The sequence below is a fragment of the Microcebus murinus genome, chromosome 3, assembly GCF_040939455.1.
Source record: "Microcebus murinus isolate Inina chromosome 3, M.murinus_Inina_mat1.0, whole genome shotgun sequence".
NCBI lineage: Eukaryota > Metazoa > Chordata > Mammalia > Primates > Cheirogaleidae > Microcebus > Microcebus murinus.
In genome coordinates this window covers 87,172,285-87,194,245 of record NC_134106.1, presented here as the reverse complement: position 1 = coordinate 87,194,245, position 21,961 = coordinate 87,172,285, and the positions used below count along the sequence as shown (strand labels likewise).

Here is a 21,961-nt window from a genome sequence, read left to right as displayed (position 1 = left end):
CAGGCTTCACTATCCCTCAATTTTCCCGTCTATAAGATGGGGTCTGTGGGGACCATCAGCATCTGATGGTTTTAACTGTGAATTTGAACCAGGAGTGCCTGCCCAGCTGGTCTGGAGCAGCTGCAATGCCATTTTCCTGCCCCAGTGGTTGGAGTGAGGGCGATGCAGGGAAGAGCAGCAGCCTGTCCCAGCGTGATCTGTGATTCTCGGCCTGCCCGGGCTCTCCCAGTTACTCTTAGCACATGTGCTGTGGGTGAGAAAAGGATGGTGGGACCACGCAGAACCCAAATGTGTGCATCTGAGGGTTAGTTTATGTCCTTGGAGGTGGTTGAGTTTGGGGATTGCCTGGAGGTCTCAGGTCTCATCGTCCTTCAGGAGCATCCGTGGTCTTGAGTGTCTCTGCCTCATGGAGGCTCAGATGAGATCATGTCCTTAAAGTGGCTCACTGAGGAGCACTGTGTGTTTTAATAACTTAACACAGTGAATCATAAATAGCGGGTGCAGGGTGCACGAAGTGGGCAGAATTCCCAGAGACAAATCTTGGCTTAGGGTACAGGAGGGCTCTCCAAGGATTCTTCACTTAGAGTGAAACAGGCTTCATGTCATCCCTGGAGCCTCAGGCTGTGCAGGGCCTGGCGGGCTGCGTGGGAAGCGTGAGTGAGGTATCCTGTGTCCAACAGAGCATGCAGCCCAAAGGTCCCTTCCGGACACCCTGTAGTTCTTAGATCCTGCCCCGGTGGCCACTGCCTAATTGGTAGGTACTACAGACCTGGCTATTTTGGGAGCTTTGTGGAAGGCTGTGGCTCCAGGTCAGTGGGGGCGTGCTGTGGGACAGAGGATGAGAAATGCTAAGTCAGCTGAGCATCCCAGAGAAGGGAGAAGGAGGAGAGACTTCCACGGCACACAGGGCCCTCCTGGCCTGTTTCCAGTGCCACTACCCCACTGCCCAGCCCTCCACATCCTGTTTGGTCTCATTTGGCTGTGATCTGGGCTGAGTGTGGGTGGGGGCTTCTTTCCCTGCCCTGGGAAGGGACCATTTGCTCTTGGCAGATGTGGATTAAACCAGGCATGGAGCTGCACAATGACATTAAGTGGAGCCAGGGTTTCCTTCCAGGCAATGGACTCAAGGCTGCGTTCTGCACCACTGTGTGCTTGCTCGGGGGCTTGGCCAGAATATTTTCCTGTTTCCTCTTTGTTTCTAACCTTAGAATGGTCACCACCCTACAGCCCCAGCCCAGGAGTGTCAGGTAGAAATGTTTGTCCACCCAGCCCGTCTCCAGGGCAGGCAGCACTGTGTGTCCTGAAGTCTTCCTGTGGAGGCCTCACCTACAAGTTCTGTTTGAGGACCTGGGAGAGATCCATAGGGCTATGGCCCAAGGAGCACAGACACTGGGTGGCAGCGCTGAGCTAGCTGGCCCGGCCCCTGATCTCTGGGGGAGTCCTATGCCTCCAGGCCCCCCAGGAAATAGGGTCGTGATGGCCTTCCTCCACCAAGCCCACAGCTGTGGGGAAAACGGGAGAGGTGCCAGGGGACATCCATGTATTCACAAGGACGTGCGTGGGGGTCCATCTGAAAAGATTGCAACAGGTTCAGCTGGCCTGGTGTCGAAAGGACAGGGAGGGCTCTCAGGGACCCCACACCTGTGGCACAAGCTGGCTTTTTCCCCAGAGCCAGAGGGCAATGGTGCAGACGATGGGAAGTGAGCCGAAGGCATCGAGGTTAAGTGAGGCAGGGGAGGACTGGGCTGAAGGCCCGGGGCAGAGCCTCCTGCCAGGCCTCTTTCCTTATATGCATTCTTCTCAGTCAAAAGCTGGGATGAGGAGGTTCTGAGGAATTAATTGAGCCTTTTGTAGCAAAAGCTTTTTAAAATTAAAGTATGTGTGGGATTTTTTTTTTTTTTTAGAGGAAATTAAGTTCCTCCTGTGAAATCCAAACAGTAACAGTCTTTTCTCCCGAAATCTTTCATTCCCAACCCCATGACCACCTGGGGTCACGGCTGCCTGCCTTCCTCCCCAGCCCTCAAGCCCTCGCAGCCTGTGCCTGCTAGAACCTTCCTGCGAGAGTGAGCAGCTGTGGTGGCATCTGTGCCCACCCCTCCCCAGGAGGCCACATGGCTGAGCCCTGGGACCCACCTGTGGGGGAGGAGGGAGACATTGTTGGGGAGGGCCCGGAGGGCTCTGGCTGGAGTGCTGCCTTGAGAGGAGCGAGTCATATTCTGAATTTCAGTACATGACAAAACAAAGCCCCAACAATGCCAAGCCTGAGTGAAAATGCAAACAGCATTTCGTAGAAAAGCAAGCAGGACCTTACGTAGTGAACTTGGGCAAGCCACCCTCCATCTCGCTGGCCCGAGTCTGGGGTTCCTGGCGCTTTTCCTTTTTGTTAAGGGTCCATCGTGTGGAGAGAGCATCAACTTCTGGCTTCACTGAAATTGAGTCTCAGCTCTGCTTTAGCCGGGCTGTCCTGTGCGCCCTCCAGGCCTGAGAGACCACGGCTCAGCTTGGCTCCTTGTCCGCATGAACCTGAACAAGACAGGTAGAGGATGGGGTGGAGAAGCCTTTTGCCCAGAACAGGCCCGATCCCAACTCATCCTCACCCACCAGCCACCCAGGATCACAGGAGGCTGGGGCTGAAATGGAGGCTTTGTGGGGAGGGGTGTTGAGATGTTCTCCCTGCCTCCCCCACTGCACCCATGGGTGTTTCTCCATGCCAGGCACGGCCTGTGGTGGGTATTCTGGATGAGTGATAAAGGGCCTAACTCTCACTTGTCGGCCTTCGTGCACCTTGTGGTGTGGCTCATAGACATGTGCACGGCATGGCTGGACACGGGCTATCCTCTTACGTACTGGCTCAGCTGAGGCTGCTGGGAACAGAGGGGTCCCAGGTGACACCCGAGCTGACCAGGTAGTGGTGTATGCCTGCTGGACTCAGGCCACCGGGAGCCCAGTGGCACTCTCTCCCTATCAGTGACATGTTCTTGGGTGTGTTACTTGTTACTTTGTTATTTCAGGCCCCAGTTTCCTCAAGGGGGGGCTTCCTTGACACAATCCAGCCCAGGGGGGCTGTAGCACGTGTTGGCTACAGCCAGAAGGCAGGAGTGGACCGGGCACAGGGGCGGCCTAAGGCTGTGCAGGGGTGGGGCTGGGGGTCCAGCTCAAGAGGTGGCCGAGTCAGGCAGCCATAGGAAGCTATGGAGTCTCTGAACTCCCAGCAGTATTTCTAAACCTGCTCCTCCTCTGTCCATTGGCCTGGCCTCCCTGTGGAGAGGCCTATTTTTAGCCCTCTTTTTTTTTTTTTTTTGGTTAATGGGCTGTTCACTGTGCTCTCCCTTTGAAGGGGCTATTTCAGGAGCAAACATTAGTCTGCTGCTCATTTGGACTCTTGCTGTTTGGCTCGAGTTGCAGGAAAAGGTAACAGGGATGAGGTTCTGCAGCCTGAGGCTCTCTGAGTCCAGCCCACGCCTGCTACTCGAGGGGCATCTGTGTTGTCTAGCCTTCACCTGGCTCCTCCCTTAAACCTGTGTGGTCCCAGGGCCCAGGGAGGGACACAGGACACTCCCCTGCCAGGCCCTGTGGGAGGTGCCAGCAGAGGTGCGTGCTTTTGAGGTGGGCCACAGATAGCCGCTTGAGGTCCCAGGGTTTGTGTGTCTTGGGTTGCTCTCAGACCTGGAATAGGGATATCTGTTTTCTGATTATAGGGAGGCAGTGAAATCAATGTTTGTTACAAGTTGAAACCAAATGGTGGCTCAGTGTTTTTCCGATTCATAGCATGTTCCTCACATACAGCAAGAGAAATCAGAACCTGTTGTCCCACCCTATGCTCTGAGTGCTCTGCTGAATTTGGGGCAAGGTCTTCTGGCCTCCCCATCCCTGCCGTGTTTAGTCAGAGGGGCCCAGGGGTGAGTCGATCCCAGCTTATGTAACCTCTGTCCACTTCACCATCAAGGAAACTCGGCTTTGGGGACAGAAGAGCCAGGGTGAGGGCAGTGCTGAGGATGAGAACGGGCCACACCCACTGAAGAAGCAGGGCTGGGCACCAGGAGAACCTCGGGTTTTGGTCTGGTCTCAGATTTGAGCTGTGGTTTTGTCATTTAAGAGCTGGGTTGTTTGACCTCATCCAGAAGGAGGAGTGAGTGGTGTCTGTAGCCACGTCCCCCCTCAGACAGGCTGAGGGGGTGAGACTCCTGAGGCACTCCCAACAGGGATGCACCCCAGCCGGCTCCTTCCTGCAGCAGCTGACCCCCGTTGGCACAGCCAGGGGACGCGAGCTGATGTGGATGTGGATGCGGGCGGGGTCCTTGGCATGGGGGTGGGCTGCTCCCTAAAGGTGGAGGTGGGGGCAGAAAGGGTGGGGACAGGCCTGGGGGATCTGACCCCTCTGGGCTGGCTTCTGGCCAGAACTTGCCTGAACCTGCCCAGCATCGGCCCATAGCCCAAGAGCCAGCGCAGCTGAGACAGGTGCTCTAGACAAGAAACTGGAAACCAGATTCTTGCAAGTGGTGTGGCTCAAGTTCCCCCTCTCTGGGCTTGGTTCTTCTATGGCAGGTGTTTGCCTGGAGGCTCCCTGGCCCCAGAGGGTAAAGTGAGGCAAGGTGACCATAGCCAGGAGGGCCTGAGATCCCAGTGTGGAAAGTCAGTTTCACTTTCAGTTAGTGTGGTGGATCATCCCAACTCCACACACCTGGAAATGCTAGAAAACATACAGCACGGCCCGTTAAAGCAGAAAAGTTCTTAGAGACAGGATGAATGTATGAAAGAAACTGAAAAAGCACAACACAGGCGGGCAGGCCAGGGACTTATCAGCCTGCACGGCTGTCACAACCCAGAGTCCATGTGGGCTCAGCCTAAGACAGCTCAGTGCTTCCATCCCCCACCCTTGTGGGTGGTGGCCACAGTCCACAGAGAATGAGCTCTGCAGTCGTAGGACAGAATTTAGTCTGATGACAGCCCTCGCTGAAATGAGGCAGGAAGGACAGTCTGCTCGTCCGCTGGGGTGGGAACCATGATTGTGGTCGCCCTCAATAAATCTCAAGCAGTTAATTACCAGACTCCCCATTGCCAGGATATTTGATTTCTCAAGCTTTTGTAATCTTAATTAAAACATGGGTTGGTGACGGGGGAGATTCTGGTTCAGCTCAGGACCAGGGCTCAGCCTTACCCGTGTCCAGCATGAGCACACTTGGCAGCACCCTGAGGAAGGGTTTGGGGGGAGTGAGGTTTGGGCTAATGGCTGAGGGAAGTGGGTAACTGGTGAGTGGGAAGTATGGGGTTGCTTTGTGCTGCAGGTCTGGGGCTGCATCTCTTTTCTGGCCCAGAGAATTTCCGTCTGCACCTACCAGGGCTGCCAGTGGGTGTCCTGGAGCCCAGACCTGAACTGACTGAATGGTTCTGTGAGACGAGAGCTGCTGCCCTGCAGGAATTGCCCAACAGCGTGGAATCTGTCTCCTGGCGGTACTTTGCAGACTGAGCATGGTGCCACGGAACCTCAGGCACCTGACTGCTCTTTCTGGACCCTCATTTCATCAGTAAAATGGGCATAGTTTACCTGCAAGGGTTATTATGTGAGCATTACAGACAGTGTTTATTATCAGGTCATTAAATATGAAATGTCCAATTTTGAATCAACAGTGTAGTTCATTATATCTCAAACAAGAAAGAAACAGTACAATTAAAGTATGCACCTAAACTATTGAGACAGTTTTGCCATCTTAATGGTAGCTTGCTTACGCCAACAGCAGGGAAGCTTGGAGAGCAAGTGGTGATGAAATCGCAAAAGGCGTTTTCCACAGCTTGTTGAGAATTGAATGTTTTTCCTTACAAGAAGTCCAAAGCCTGGAAGAAGTGGTAGTCAGTTGGTGCAAGGTCTGGTGAATATGGTGGATGACAGAGAGTTTCCAAGTCCACCTGCTGTAGTTTGAGCAGTGTTGTTTATGCAACATGTGGTCTAGCATTGTCTTGCAAGAGGATTGGGCTGTCTCTTGCCCAGTCTCAGCTGCTTAATCGCAAGCATCCGCATCATTTCATCCAATTGGTTGCAGTAGACATCTGCTGTAATCCATTGACCGGGTTTCATAAAGCTATAGTGGATAATACCAGTGCTGGACCGCCAAACAGACACCATTAGCTTTTTTTAATTTTTTCATCTCTCTTGCCTGGGCTAGAGAGCCGTGGTGTCAGCCTACCTCACAGCAACCTCAAACTCCTGGGTTGAAGCGATCGTAGCTGGGACTACAGGCATGCGCCACAATACCTGGCTAATTTTTTCTATTTTTAGTTGTTTGGCTAATTTCTTTCTATTTATAGTAGAGACGGGGTCTTGCTCAGGCTGGTCTTGAACTCCTGAGTTCAAGCAATCCTCCCGCCTCAGCTTCCCAGAGTGCTAGGATTACAGGCATGAGCTACCGCACCCAGCCACCATTGGCTTTTTTTGATGAATATTCGGTTTTGGACTGTATTTCAACACTTGATCTTTATCTAACCATTGTGCCAAACACTTGTAGTTGTCAAAAAGAATCCACTTTTCATTACACGTAACAATATGGTGTAGAAATGGTTCCTCTTTATGTCATGACAGCAAAGAAAGGCAAGCCTCTAGACAATTTCTCTTATGATGCTCGTTTAGTTCGTGCAGTCCCCATCTATCCAGCTTCTTTACTTTGCTGATTAGTTACAAATGGTCCAATATTCTTGAAATAGTAACATCAGACCTTGCTGCTAATTCATGCATAGGTTAAGATGGATTTGCTTCCACTACAGCTTTCAGCTCATCATTATCCACCTTGGTCTCTGGTCACTCACGAGGCTCATTTTCAAGATTAAAATCACCAACAGAATTCATGCATAGGTTAAAATGGATTCACTTCCACTACTGCTTTCAGCTCATCATTATCCACCTTGGTCTTAGGTTGCCCATGTGACTCATTTTCAAGATTAAAATCACCAACAGAATTTCTCAAACCATTAATGTAGTGTACGTTCATTAGCTACATCGTCCCCAAATACTGCGTTGCTATTTTGAACTTTCTGCCCTGCATTAGTTCCACAACAGAACTCATATTTGAAAATAACACAAATTTGTGGCTTACCCATGGTTTCATAAAAATTGCTTTAAATAAAAATCTGAAAGATAATCACAAGCCAAACTGCATTTGCAAGACTGAGGCTGTACCTTCACAATAAAAATAAAACAAGAAGTGTCAAAGTGTAATGTCAAGAGATATCAACTGTCAAACTTAGTACTTGAGGAAATCAAACATTTCATACTTAATTACCTAAATACACATGTTAGTTTGCTGGGGCTACCACAGCAGACCACCACAGACTGGGTGGCTTACACAACAGAAATTTATTTGCTCAGTCTGGAAGCCAGAAGCCATGACCAAGGTGTGGGCAAGGCCACACTCCCTGAGTCCTGCATAGTCTTTCTAGATTCTGACAGCCCTCAGTATTACTTTGGTGAGCACGCTTCCAATCTCTGCCTATAACTTCACTTCTGTGTCTGCACCTGTGTCCAAATTTCCCTCACCTTGTGAGAGCACTGGTCCTATTGGATTTAGGGGCCACCCTTATGATCTCATCTTAACTTGATTACTTCTGCAAAGACCCTGTTTCCAAATAAGGTCCCATTCATAGGTACCCAGGGTTAGGACTTCATTATATCTTAGAGGGGCAGAATTCACCCCAAAACATTACATCGGTTCCCTCCACAGAAGCAGCTTGTGCTTTAAAATTAAGTTGGTGATTTGCCTTGGGGAGGGGCTGATGATCTGCATTGGGTTAAATGGTCTTTTCTGCAGGTGGGTGTCTGTTCACCCTCTTGTGCTGGAGAGTTGGTAGTTGGTACCGACTGTGCTTGCTGGGTCAGCAGTGTCTGCGGGGCACGTGCAGTGGGCACTCTGCCGCAGCTCTGCGATGGGCGTTTAAAGGGTCATCCTCTGCTGTGAACGCTTGTTGGTCGAGAAAGGAATTAATTCATTTACTCACTCGGGTGAGGAACTTGCCCCCAGAGGTCATTTCTGCTCAGCCACTCAGACTCTTATTCCCAATGAAGGTCATAGCCGTTGTTTAATTTTGTTGAAAAATCACTTATTCCTCCAGCAAATGCTTTAGGATTGGGGTTCAAGCTCTCTCCAAGGCCCAGCAGGAAGAAGACAGCTCAGGGGACACTTGGTAGGGGAGAGAGGCTAAGCCAGAGGACGACCCACCTTGTTGCAGCTGGGCCCACCTTCCAGGCAGGCAGAGTGGTCAGGCAGGACAGGGGCTGCTAAAGTTCTGAAATGTTCCTGTGGACAACAGTTCACATCATATCTTCACAGTAGCTAAAGCTGAAAATCAGCTCTGTGTTTCAGACAGATCTTACCTGAACCAGGTGCAGCCTGCAGCCCCTTGTTAGATGAGTAACTGTCTGTTTTCCTGCAGGACCACAGCCGCTTTGTCAACTGTGTGAGATTCTCTCCCGACGGGAACAGATTTGCCACAGCAAGTGCTGACGGCCAGGTAAGGGCTTGGGGAGGGGGGGGTGACTTATCTGCCTGCACCTGCGACAGGCCCAAGAGAGCTGCTTCTGCCTCGCAGAAATTAGGCATCTCCTGGGGTGTGTCATCAAACCCCAGTACACATGTCTCTGCTTTTAGATGGTGCTGGAAGCTCAGTCTAACAGCACTTGTGTTTTAGAGTCAGTGGAGAAATGGCATGCTCACTACTGACATTCGCACGCATACACGTGACCCACGCACGTTTTTATTTCTTGAAAGATACACATCTATGACGGGAAGACGGGAGAGAAGGTGTCCGCGCTGGGAGGAAGCAAGGCCCATGACGGGGGGATTTATGCTGTGAGTATCAGTCTGTTTCCTGACCCGGTGTTTGGGATTTGGCCGAGTCCATGTGTGTAGTCATCCCTACTCATCTTGAAGTTAGACAAAAACTTGAAACGAGGGGCTGAAAGTCGGGGGGGGGGGTGCAGAGTTTCAGGGTCGTGGTTAGGTGGCTGGACAAGCCAATGGCCAGAATAGGACGCCCAGAGGTGGGTGTCTCTTTCCTGGGAAATGTCCCACTCCCTCCCCAGGCTCTGCCTTGTCCTGCCCAAAAGTGGGGGCAGTGGACAGGCTGCACTCTGAAGTTCTCTGGTATGTGACACACTGTTTTTGTTTGAATAGATTAGTTGGAGTCCTGATAGCACCCATCTGCTTTCTGCTTCTGGAGACAAAACTTCCAAGATTTGGGATGTCAATGTGAACTCTGTCGTGAGCACTTTCCCCATGGGCTCCACCGTGCTGGACCAGCAGCTGGGCTGCCTGTGGCAGAAGGACCACCTGCTCAGCATCTCCCTGTCTGGATACATCAACTACCTGGACAAGAATAACCCCAGCAAGCCCCTGCGGGTCATCAAGGTGAGGCCTGCTCTGGGGTGGCTCTGTTATTGGAGCAGCAGGGAAGGGATGAGTGTGGCCAGCAAGGAAAGGCGGGCTGGAGCGAGCAAGGATAAGCTGGAGACCATCACTGCTCCACAAGTCCTCCAAGTAGGATTGTGAGAAAAGTGTGAACAAGCGATTCAGGCGCTGCCATCAGCAGCGACTTTCCTCTGCTCAGAGAGCATTTTGCCATGGGCCTCCCCTAGCAGTGGGCTCTGGGTGTCCATACCCAGGTCCACCCTCCCGTGTCTGTCGGTAGGGCCACCTTGGGAGTGCAGGAGGCCTGTGCATGTCTGTTGCTGCTAATGCCATTATTGCCAACTGCCAGGGGCCAGGTGCTACAGAAACCTTGTGAGCTTTTATAGTTGTCAAAAAGGAAATTTACACCCTGGTTCTCACACTGAACCTGTGTGAATCATGTGGCCTTTTGTGCTGATCTCGGGCTGCAGTGGAGTTGGACTAGTAGTTCTTGGCTCTGGAACCGCCTGGAAGCTTTAAGAAGAGTTTGCTTCCTGGCCGGGCTCAGGCCATCCATCTTCAGGATGTTCTCGGGGCAGCCGGAGCTGTGCTTCTTGAGCTGAGGGCTGGCTCATTAGGCATCTCCAGGCCTCACAGAGAGGACACCTGTGGACATCTGGGCAGGGCCGAAAGGTTGCATTTCTCACGAGTTCCAGGCGAGGGAGCACCTGCATCGCCCCACCTCGCTCTGAGCACAAGGTGACTGGGCAAGCAGGGAGGGCTCCAGCCACCCCCATGCGGCTCATGCCCTGAGCAGCAGGCTTGACCAGAGGCTGTGTTAGAAACAGACGGCAGCTCAGTGCCACTTACTGGGATGTGTGATGATTTCTCCCAACTCCACTGGAAAGACAGAAATGGCTGTGCCAGTTCCGCGTTCTCCCGTCCTACTGAGAACTGTGTGTTCCTTTCTCCGAAGATAAATGCCATATTGTGGCAACAGGCAGAACGCCACAGAATGCTTGGGAAGTTCCTGGGGAAAAGCCTTGAGCGCAAATTGTGCCAGCTGGCAGTCGAGTGGGGCTGATGAAGAACAGGGAAACTGGCGGGGAAGCCGCATCCCCTGAGAGAGGAAGGGGCTGTGCTGAGCCCACACCGCCACCATTGCTTCTGTCCCAAGAGCGGTCATGGAGGAGAGTGAAGCAGATTTCTGGGTGTAGATGAGTCCTCTTGAAGCAGATTTCTGGGTATAGATGAGTCCTTGGTGCTCCCGCTGTGGTTGTCGGGGAGGTTGGGATATCAGAGCCCTCAGACATCTCGGGTCAGTGAGGAGGCTGGTTGAGAGAGAGCCAGGGCCCCCACCTGCCTCTGCAAGCTCTGGGGGCCTCCTGGGCCACCCCTAGGCGGCTGCTGTGCTCCAAGCAGGCGCAGCGCCCAGGCTGTCTTCTATGGTAAAGACACACAGCGTTTCCTCCTTCAGGTGGCTGTGAAGTCAGCTGGGTGCCAGCCACATGTCTGCATATACCAGGCGCTTGGGCGCCAGGCTTTGGTTCAGACCCAGGTCCGGGCCCACGGGCTTAGGTGCCTTGGAGGGAGGGGCAGGAAGGGTGGGGTTTTGTAGAGTGGTCCGGCGATGGGGAAGGCTGGTGGTGGCTCGGGAGCGTGTGTTCAGCCAGCTGGGGCTGCGGGATCTCAGCACACGTGCACTGCCATGTGCGGAGGGGCGTTTGTCCCCTTCCTGTCACCCAAAGGCTTAGAGGGCAGGAAAGCAGCTGATGGGTGGGGAGGGCTAGGTGGTGTGTCCTCAGCTCACCCTGGCCCTGTGTCTCCTCCACAGGGTCACAGTAAATCAATCCAGTGTCTGACGGTGCATAAAAACGGCGGCAAGTCCTACATCTATTCTGGGAGCCACGACGGACATATTAATATCCTTTGACTGGCAGAGCTGGCTGCGGAGCCGCTGGCAGGAGAGGGGAATTTCCCGTTCCCACAGTGCCAGAGGCCAGGCCAGCCAGGTGGCTGCAGGCCCAGCTGCACTCTTCCGACCAGCGTGGCCTCTGGGAGCATCCTGTCTGCCTGTCACAAGGACCAGCAGCTCCGGGCCTCTCGCTGTGCAACCCTGAGTGTGTGGCTTAACTTCTCTGAACTTGGGCTGCTCTTCTCCCTGTAAATGACAGCTAACATCACCCTTGTCCCAGTGGAGGCATTGAATCTTAGAATTGAGAAGGACTCGAACACCCTCTAGTAGAAAACCCTTGTTTTAAAAATGGTAAAACTGGGACTCAGCTAAAGAACCATTGCCAAGGTCACACAGCCTGTCGTCATCAGAGCTGGGACGATGTTCACTGGAGACGTGTGCGGGCCCCCTTACGAGTCCCTGTCTGGGGTTTCTGTAAACAAGCCCTCTGGTTTCTCCCTAGTATGAGGGTTTCTGTTCCCCAGCCTGGCCTGGGACTGCTGACACCCCCTTCACAGCAGTCTCTAACATTGGGGCAGCTGTCCGCAGGGCACATAAGGAAAAGGGTTAGAGTGGCCGTCACAGATGGCGGTAGAGAAAGCCCCAGAATCTGCCTGCTGGTGCTGAGCCATTGTCTCCAGACACGCTGGTCCTTGCGGGCCCCCAAGCCATGCTCCCGCCCTGCTCCTGTCCATGGTCCTAGTGTCATGGACCCCTGTTCCAGGTAGTTCCTTTCCAGGAGTGTGTCCACCGCAGAACATGCTGCTGGCTTCCCAAGGGGAACAGTACCCTGCGTTTGAAATGGGTCTCGTCACGGAAGCCACACTTCACGCCTGAGCACCTGGGGCTCAGTGTCCACAAACCACCCAGAGGCTGGGACAGCCCCTGAGCCTTTGCTCAAGGGCACACGGCAGGCACAGCCAGCTTCCTGCCAAGGGTAGTGGGCTTGACAACAGGTTACAGAAAAAGCAGTAGGAACATTGACTCAGTTACACCAGGTCCTAGGGAGAAGCGACTTCCTCCTGAGCCATGCTCTCCAAGGGCAGTGCTGACCACAGGTCATTGTGGTCATGGCATCTGAAGACTTAGCCATGTGTGACACTGTTACAAGGAGGCTTAGTTGGACTATTTCTGATTTGGAGTGTGGAATTTAAAATGGCCCACTGACTTGCAGTGGGGCCGTCTCACTGGCTTACCACACGTCTGAAATTCTAGTCGTGGACATCCAGGAGCTGTGTCGCTTCAGGCCCAGTGTCCTCCCCTAATTGTCTGGGACTTCTTGGCTGCTGGGACTAGGGCTGGGCGTGGCCTCCCCACAGGGCAGGTACCATAGTCCTGAAGGCTGGGCTTTTCCTTAACCCCCCCTACATTACTGGGATTCAGAAACGGGGGAAAACGACTCCTTTGCTGGGAAAGGCCACACGAATCAGGTGTCCAGAATGACTGTGGATGAGTCCGGGCAGCTGGTCAGCTGCAGCATGGACGACACCGTGCGGTACACCAACCTCATGCTGCGTGACTACAGGTGAGAGCTACCGCCTCTGGGGATCCACAGTGAACCTGGATTCCCACCCTGCCCCGAAAACCCCTGTTGCCAGTAGCAGTTACTTTCCTTGATAACATTTTATCTGCTCTCTGACCGTCTCTTCCCCTGAGCATCATTCCCCTGTTGTCAGGCCCTGAGCCAGGTGCTGAGCTGTAGACTCCAGGTGACCTAGGCCATGCTCTTGCCCACACAGGTGACCAGATGAGACTTTGCCCTGGGAGCAGGGGGGACAGATCCCAGGCCCTGTCCCTCAGAATCCTGCCAAGGTAGCTCCTTATCTCTCTTCTCATCAGTAAGAGTAGGCAACAACAGAGCCTACCTCAGGCTATTTGAAGGTCAAATGAGGCCCTCAGAGGCACCTGTCATAGGGCAGGTACTCAGAACAAGGTGCATCCTCCTGCTGCCCAAGGGTGAGGACGGGCACATGGCTGCTCTGATTAGAAGACACACTCTTGTTTTGTTTTTGCCCTGGTGCCTGTGACTGACTGTCACTGGAGCTAGGAGAATAGCTGTCACAAGTGGTCTGAAGCTCTGTGCAGGTGAGGAGGAATGAAAGGGATATGTTCTGGGTCCCTGAGTGGCTTCTGCCCCTCCAGTGCCCCAGGACTGGTCCCTCCCCTGCCCCAACAGGAGCTATTGTCCTGCCTGGGCCAGGTGCTGAGCTGTAGACTCCAGGTGACCTAGGTCATGCTCTTGCCCACACAAGTGACCAGATGAGACTTTGCCCTGGGAGCAGGGGGGACAGATCCCAGCCCCTGTCCCTCAGAATCCTGCCAAGGTGGCTCCTTATCTCTCTTCTCATCAGTAAGAGCAGGCGACAACAGAGCCTACCTCAGGCTATTTGAAGGTCAAATGAGGCCCTCAGAGGCACCTGTCATAGGACACAGAGGCACATCTCCCCTGGGAGATGTGGGCTCTGGGGTGCATCTTTGGGACTGCAGCACCGACTCAAGACAGATGGGTCATGCTTGTGCAGGCCCCACTTGCCTGACTGTCCCAGTGTCTTGAGAGTCAGTTGAGCCTCCTAGTAAGTGGCAGAAATGGCCCCAGGACCTAGGCATCTGAGCCCTACTCATCTTTCTACTGCCTGTGGCAACCCTGCTCTTAACATCCCTGTGAAGGTCTTCCCTGGCCATATCGGCCTGGTGACCTTGTTGCAGAGCACATCCAGCGGGCATTGGGGACCCCATTCTTGGCCTGGTTACACACAAGTGTCCTTGACTTACAATTTTTAAGAAGTTTGTATGCATGTGTAGATTTTTCTAGGACGAGGTTTGATAGCAATACCCAAAACAAAAGATTTTCACCCGTTAAAGGTAACAAATTCTTAAAAAATCAACCCCTTGTGGGACTATGCAGAACATAGTTCATCTGTGCCCAGGAAACTCCAGTCTTTAGCTAACAGATACGGGTGCAAAAGCTGCCACTGGGCAGAATGAGGGGGTTGTGGGTATTTATCACAGATAAACAGGACGGAGGCTGTTCCCTTCACTGCCTCTCACCACCCTCTCCCCACACCCCCCCCCATTCCTCCCCTATTTTAGCAAATCCCTGCTTCAGTGTAGATTACCATAGAGCTCCCTTCTCCTAAATAGCTAAATTGCCATGGCTTTGCAGAGAGTATATATGGATACCTACACTAAACTGCTCAAATGTTAAAAGTCACATGCTTTCCCTTCTTTCGAACAGCGGACAAGGAGTTGTGAAACTGGATGTTCAGCCGAAGTGCGTAGCTGTCGGCCCTGGGGGGTACACTGTGGTCGTGTGCATCGGGCAGGTTAGTGTGAAACTCGAGGGCATGGTGGGGATAAGGGGTCGGAGCTTACGGCCGTGTGCCGCCCGGTTTCTAAATCCCACTCCTGTCCCGCCTAACGGCCACTCTAGCCAACATTTCTGTTGAGCATTCGCTTGTGCTATGCTGAGGGCCTCACGTGTATTCACTTAATCCTCACCACGGTCCTGCCGCTTGGGCAGGGCATTGGCCCATTGTACAGATGAGGAAGTGGAAGCGCTTGCCCAGGGCTGGGATTTGTTGAAGCAGTAGACCTCACTGTGTGCCCATCGCCCTGCTAGATCCGTAGGAGACTCCACTTGAGTGAGTCTGTCTGTCTGTGCTCATGTGCAGGTCCCAGCCCTGCTGCATTGGAGCTGTGTGACTTCAGGCATTTACCTCACCTCTGAGCTTTAGTGTTCTCATCCCCAACAGTCTCACAAAGGTGATTACGAGGAAATACATGTTCAGCTCCTCACACCGTCTCAAGTTGTTCTCTCACAAACGAGGCTGAGGCTCAGAGCGGGCTGGTGGGGCCCCCAGAGCGTTCCCACTGGTGGCAGGGTAGTACCCAAGCCAGAATAGGGTGCAATTTTTCTGCCTCCCATAGCCCGGGTTCTCATCCAGTGAGGGCACCGGCACACCTCTTCTGGAATTTCTGGAGCAAAGCGCCCTAAACTGAGATCCAAGCCTGACCCACTTTGTACAGAATTCTGCTCTGTTACAAACATCTGTCAGTGGACCCGGGCATCCCGGCATGTCAGCTGGGGAAGGCAGGTAGCACCTGGGTCCCCTTCAGCACGTGACAAACCTCCCTAAAGAAAGCTGCCATTCAGGATCCTCCCGCCCCTGCTCAGTCCTATGAATTTAATTGCTTCAGGGAGAATGGACTGCTGTGTGTCCTAGATAATAAGAACTCCCTGCCAAGTAATTATCGCACACGGTCGGCCAGCCAGAGGGGCACATGGGGGAAGGCTGGGAAGCAGCGTTCTGGAAGGCTGATGGGCAGCTCCTCTCCATACGGCGGGATTTCTCCAGCCTCGGTGTCTGCACCTGGCCTCTGGTGAGGGGCGGAACTCAGGCTTGGCCCTGTCCACACTGCAGGCCTCAGGCAGAGCTCTGTGTCTCAGGCCTCAGTTTCCTTATCTGTAAAGTTGTCATGAGAAGCTGTCCCTGCCCTGAGGCTCATAATGAGTGCCCCATAGGATTGTAGTGTGCCAGTGGACAAGCTCTGGGGAGTCACTGGAACCCTTGGAATAAACATGTGTGCACATGTTTTCTGTGATCTGCCACTGCTCACCTGGTCCTCTAGGAGCATCTGTGACCCCAGCTCCAGGTGAGGGTCTTCTGCAGAGTTCCCTATTACCCAGGGGTCAGGGATTTTAGATCAGGAAATTCTCCAGTGGGCTCAGGGCTACAGAGGAGAAGCACCCTTGGCCCTGGGCAGCAGGCACAGGCTCCTGGCCACTGTGCTATGTAGCCATCTGCCCCTGATCCCCAGGGCTAGTCAGCTTGGGTGGTTGAGCAAGGTGGCCCCTGGACTGGGCAGCCCCAGCCCCACAGCTGACCTGCTGGAGTCAGGGCATGTGCCCAGCTACTGGGTAGTGACAGCTCCAGTGCTATCACACAAGCACTGATGAAAACAGGCTGTTTCTTTTTGCCTGAGTGGCCAGAACCTAGGATGCAGACATGTCATCATCTTGTCCACCGTTGCTTTAGCCACTTCCCACTGCTCATGTCCTCTCGAGTGTTAGGAGGACTCTGTTCAGCAAAGTCTGTTTATCATGGACATTGCATGATGGGAGGAACTAAGTGCAGTGACTGGGAAGTTGGTGCTGTCATAGTAACCGCAGTAATGATGTAGCGATGATGATGGTGACAGCAGCGTTTACTGAAATTCTGGCTGACCAAGACCTTTCATTGCCCCACCCAGCTGTGAGGTTCACGTGCTGGGGCTGAGCCCGGGGCTGTGGCTCAGCCCAGCTGGGCTGTGGCAAGGTTGGGGACGGAACCCACGAGGGCTGCCCTGCTCTGACTGGCTGCCCATGTGCCCGCAGATTGTCCTGCTGAAGGACCAGAAGAAGTGCTTCAGCATCGATAACCCCGGCTACGAGCCGGAAGTTGTGGCGGTGCACCCGGGTGGAGACACGGTGGCTGTCGGGGGCACGGTAAGGCCCTTTCCTCTCACCTACGGCTCTGATTTGGGTATCTGGGTGTGGCTTGGGGACAGCCTGGGCTGTGTGAGTCCTGTGGAACGCAGTGGGGCTGAGGTTTGAGGTTCCACTCTGCAGCCCCGCTGCCCTCCTGCCACCAAAGTGGGGGCCTTCCCCTGGCCAGCTGGCCTCAGGCTCCCTGCCCTGCCATGAGTGCCCTGCAGCGGGGCCCAGTGTCCGAGCAGTGAGGTGTGCCAGCTGTGGTGTCCTACTGGAGCACGTGGGTCAGGCCAGGAGGTGGGCGTGAGCCCTGGGGCGTGTTCATACTACAGTCCATGTCACAAGACCCTCAGGGAGTGTCTTCCACGTGCCGATGGATGGCCAGGCCAGGTGCGGTGGCCAAAGTGCCCACAGTCTTGGGGTGTCCAAGGGCCCTGGGCAGTGAGGGAGGGAGTGCTAAAGAAGGGCCATCTTGGCCCCAGGTCGGCCCTGCGAGTGCCTGGGAAGTGAGAGGGCAGCAGGTCAGGAAAGGAAGCACCAGCCCTCGGTTGTACAAGGAGAGAGACGAATTTTCTTAGCACCTCCACAGTGCAGAGTTAACCTGAGCATTGCACAGTTTTCCTTGAGTTCTGCCTTCTCACGGTCCACAGTATATCAATAATTCTCATGCCCTATAGTAAGTAAGGATTGTGTGTGCAGAGCGGTCACCGTCTTCCCGGCTGCGTCCTGAGTGCTTTACAGAGGAACTCATTTCTTCCTCCTGGGCCCCAGGAGGGCGGCCCGCTGGTAATCCAGCTCTGCTGCCGCCGTGGCAGTGCCCACCTGTGCTATAGAGGCCTGTCTGCTGTGTCCACACTGTCTCAAGGCAGTCGTGACACAGGAGCCAGGCTCTAGCGCTGGCCCTGGCCCACCCAGGTAGAGTCAGCTTCCTCCACCAACTTGGGGACCTCAGGTGGCCAGCTGTGCCTTTCTCACAGAGCTGCTCAGAGAATTTCGGGGATCCGTACACGGGGAGGGCCATGTGATTATTGTGGAAACGAAGACTCCCAGAGTTGGTGGTGACAGCTACAGGGAGGTGGACTGCCAACCTTAGAAAGAGCAGGTGTGCCCTCCCCAGGGAAGCAGTGCCTGAGCACGACGGGGTGATGGGGAGGCGGACTGGGTGCTCGCCGACAGCTGGGGCCACAGGGAACCTGCCCAGGTGCTGGGCAGGCAGGGGCGGCCTGAGGAGGGTGGCCAGACAGGGCCCTCATTAGAGAACTGCTCACATGCAGGTGTTTTCTCAAAGTTTGGCCCGTGAACCTCTGGGGGCATTTATGAAAAGTGCAGGCTCAAGCACCCAAACATGCAGAATCAGAATGGGAGGAGGCCTGGGGTGAGATTTTAACAGCCTCCCCAGGCCATTCTGCCATCTGTGGTAGCTAAGCTATAGGATCTACTGAAGGGTTTAGGAAGTACCCTCTGGTACGTGTGGCAGAAGGAGCGACACACCTGGCCTCTGGGAGCCCGGGCAGGGCCGTAGCAGAGCAGCAGTCAGAGCAAGGGCCCCTTGTCTCACTAGGACCCCGACTGCCCCTTCAGAAATGGGTGGGGCGGGGCATGGGGTGCGTGTGCACTCATGTTTGTCGGGGCTTGGGGAGCCTCACTTCCTTGCTGTCCCGCTTGCAGGATGGCAGCGTCCGCCTGTACTCCATCCTGGGCACCACACTGAAGGACGAGAACAAGCTCCTGGAGGCCAAGGGCCCCGTGACAGATGTGGCCTACTCCCACGATGGCGCCTTCCTCGCCGTGTGCGATGCCAGCAAGGTGGTCACGGTGTTCAGCGTTGCCGACGGCTACTCGGTGAGCAGGCAGCGGGCCGCCTCTGTCCTGTGTGAGGCGGCGCAGGCGGGAGGTGGCTGCACATTTCTTAGCTTTAGTTTTCTAGTCTCTGTGAGTAGCGGGTGCCTCATGGGATCAAGAAGTCAGTGAGTTCGTAAAGGTCACCTGGCACAGCGTTAGTGCCCAATGCAGGGTAACTCTGGCCCAAACCCTGACCTGCTGCCTCTCTGTTTTCAACCTGCAACTAGGAGAACAATGTTTTTTATGGACACCACGCAAAAATCGTCTGCCTGGCCTGGTCACCAGACAATGAACACTTTGCCTCCGGTGGCATGGACATGATGGTGTACGTCTGGACCCTGAGCGACCCAGAGACCAGAGTCAAGATCCAAGGTGACTCCTGCCCCCAGGCCTTGGCAGGGAACGGACTCTGTCGCCCATCTTCTGCCTGCTGTCCTCAGGGCTGTCACTTCTGTGCCTCTAGGGAGGTGACTCGGTGGGGGCAGGGGTCACGTTCTTCTCTCCAGCAGACACCAGCTGCTCTGCCGGCCTGGGCTAGCCATGCCAAGGGGCCTCGGGGCACTCTGTGTCCCAGTGGGAGCACACGGGGCCATATCCAGGACATGTGCGGAGCCGATTGAAGGCCTCGCTCTGGACCTCATCCCCCCACCCAGGGCCAGCCTTTCTCACTTCCTGGGGCAGCAGTGTCCAGTGGAGGTATAGTGTAACCCACACACAAATGTTCCGCTTTTCTAGTAGCCACGTTTAAAAAGGAAACAGATGAAGTTACTGTTAGCGGTATGTTTTGTTTTACCTGACATATCATCATTGCTTCCTGTAGTGACAGCTCATCTCTTTTTGGGGCCCCACATGGGTAGCACCTCCTTGATCTCCCACATCTCCTGTCCCCAGCACTGCCAGGCAGCTTATGCATGGTTTTGTCTCCTGTTCCCTTTTCTACACAAGGCAGCCTGTTGTATGAAACATACAGCAAGTCCAAGTGCACCCCCAGAGCCTGTGCCCAGCTGTAGGCCGAGGGGGGGCGCCACTGAGCTGCATCTTCAGCGTCCCTCCCAGGCAGGCAGGAGGAAGGCAGCCCGGGGTTTATCTGCTGTGTGGTCACAGCTTACCAAACACAAGCTGCCCCCAGCATCGGGCTTTCGTGCATATCATTGAGTTATACACCCGGAAAGAGTCAGTGGTGATGTGGATGGAGCTAGGTCTCTGGCATTAGGGTGTTGCCATGGCAGGGCTGGGGGTGGAGTCTGCCCCTGTTTAGTGGGGCAGGCAGCAGATTTGAAGGCTGGACGCCACCTGGGCTGGGGGAGCAGAGAGCTGGTGGACAGCCCCTTTCCTGGAGGGGGAGCCCCCCTGGGCTTTGTGCAGAGGGCTAGCTGGGGAAGGAACCACACAGTGGTCCCTCCCTGCTGGGATCTGGAGCCTGGTCACCATGCTGTGACTCTTGCCGGGGGCAGTCAGATAAGTTCCCCAACCTCATGCTGCTCAGCCTTTCATTGGTTGCCATACCCCCAGTTTCATACACATAGATACTGTGTTTCTGTTTATGTTTTTTTCTGTATAGCTTTTTTGTACATAAAAAGATTTTTTTTCACCTTCTTAGGGAGAGGGGACATTTTTGGTTGTCAGGACTTGGAGAGAGGGAGCGGTTGGCGTCTAGTGGGTAGAGGCCAAGGAGGTTGCTTGTTCTGCATGGCACGGCAGAGTTAGCCGTCACCTGCCCCCACACTGTTATCCCAGGCTCCTCCTGATAAGGGAAAGGGGTCTGATTAACAGCCACACTTGGTCAGTTTCTCGGGGCCCTGTTGATGGTTTGGGTGCAGCTTGTTCCATCTTCTTAGTCCAAGATATATGTAGAGGCAGAGAAATTTGGGTTTTCCTTACTTCAAGTCCTCTCTTTCCAGATGCACACCGGCTACACCACGTCAGCAGCCTGGCGTGGCTGGACGAGCACACGCTGGTCACGACCTCCCACGACGCCTCTGTCAAGGAGTGGACAGTCACCTACTAAGGAGCCCACCCCGGACAGACCGAATCAGGGACTAGAGTTTAACTGCAGCGGAACACATCATTTCTCTATTTCTGTAACGTGCCCCTGCCCCGCCCCGCCGCAGGAGGGAGGAGGGCCTTAACGATGACCCCGCCTCTCTACAGGGTGTCTGTGTCTGTACGTGTCCTTCCGAAAGCTTTAGACAGTAACAGTTTGCACATGAAAAATAAAGCGAGCACTTCAACAATGTGTGGAGCGTAACTAAAAACCCACAGCCCAGCCAGACCTTGAGAATGCAGAACATTCCAGAGGCAGCAGCCTCAAAAGCACAGAGCCCCACCCCCACCCCCACCCGCAGCTCTTGCTGTCTGTCAGGGGCAGCTGTACAGGTGAGCAGCCCGTGGCTCCCTCTCTCCTATGTGCAGAACATGTCTGCACCAGCGAGAGGGAATGTTCGCTGCAGTTCAGCAAGGCCGGAATTCTGCGTAAAGCAGGTGTCTGTCTCCCTGTAGTGCGTGTGCATCGCCACGTGGCAGCCTCCAGAAAGCCGCCTTAGGTCAGGTGGAGACACACACGTGACCCTTGGATGTGTTTCATTGTCAGATTTTGTGCTTGATTTTAAGAATGGAATTGTGGGATTTTTTTTAAATGTATTTTAACTGTTGCCTGTCAGTTTACAAGCTAGCACATCGACGGCACCGTGTCCGGGTTTCTAGAGCCCTTGTCAGGCAGACCCAGGTGTCCTGGTCACCGTTTCACCATCAGGCTTGGATGTTTTCCTGTCTTTCTCTCTCCCTTCTGCTCCTAAGAGCAAAGATTAATTTAAAGGCAAAGATGAAGTCACTGTAAACTAATCTGTCATTGTTTTTACCTTCCTTTTTTTTTCAGTGCAGAAATTAAAAGTAAGTATAAAGCACCGTGATTTGGAGTTTTTTTGCGTGTGTCGGAATCACTGGTAAATGTTGGCTGAGAACAATCCCTCCCCCTTGCACTTGTGAAAACACTTTGAGCGCTTTAAAGAGATTAGACTGAGAAATAATTAAATATCTTTTCTCTTCATTGTGGATCACTGCCTTTGTGTGATGGGGGCATGTGGGGTGGGGGGTGCTCTGTGGGACCCTCGTGGTTTCAGGTGTCTCGCCAGCCTGCAGCCTTGAAGGGAGATGTTCAGGAGCCTGAACCCCTTGTCTGCCACTTGTTGGAAGGAAAGCCCCAGACTCCCATCCCTACCGCTGCGTTACTGTGAGCTGGGCACATCCCTGCCTTCTCTGCACCTAAGTTCCTTCATTTGTAAACTGCAAGCATTGAGCCAGATGATATGGAGATCCCATCTAATT

General features: G+C 54.0%; 1 protein-coding gene across 1 annotated transcript in view; it reads left to right on the top strand.

The window, feature by feature from the left end:
- The window catches only part of WDR1 (WD repeat domain 1), a 41,151-nt gene extending 19,468 nt beyond the window's left edge, over positions 1-21,683 (top strand). The window contains exons 6-15 of the mRNA XM_076001093.1: positions 8,419-8,496; positions 8,754-8,834; positions 9,159-9,392; positions 11,206-11,295; positions 12,696-12,850; positions 14,561-14,648; positions 16,700-16,810; positions 18,464-18,637; positions 18,865-19,009; positions 20,539-21,683. Coding sequence (XP_075857208.1) covers positions 8,419-8,496; positions 8,754-8,834; positions 9,159-9,392; positions 11,206-11,295; positions 12,696-12,850; positions 14,561-14,648; positions 16,700-16,810; positions 18,464-18,637; positions 18,865-19,009; positions 20,539-20,645 — 1,263 coding nt within the window. The 3' untranslated portion in view covers positions 20,646-21,683. The remainder of the gene's footprint in view (positions 1-8,418; positions 8,497-8,753; positions 8,835-9,158; positions 9,393-11,205; positions 11,296-12,695; positions 12,851-14,560; positions 14,649-16,699; positions 16,811-18,463; positions 18,638-18,864; positions 19,010-20,538) is intronic.
- Positions 21,684-21,961: the final 278 nt, after the last annotated feature.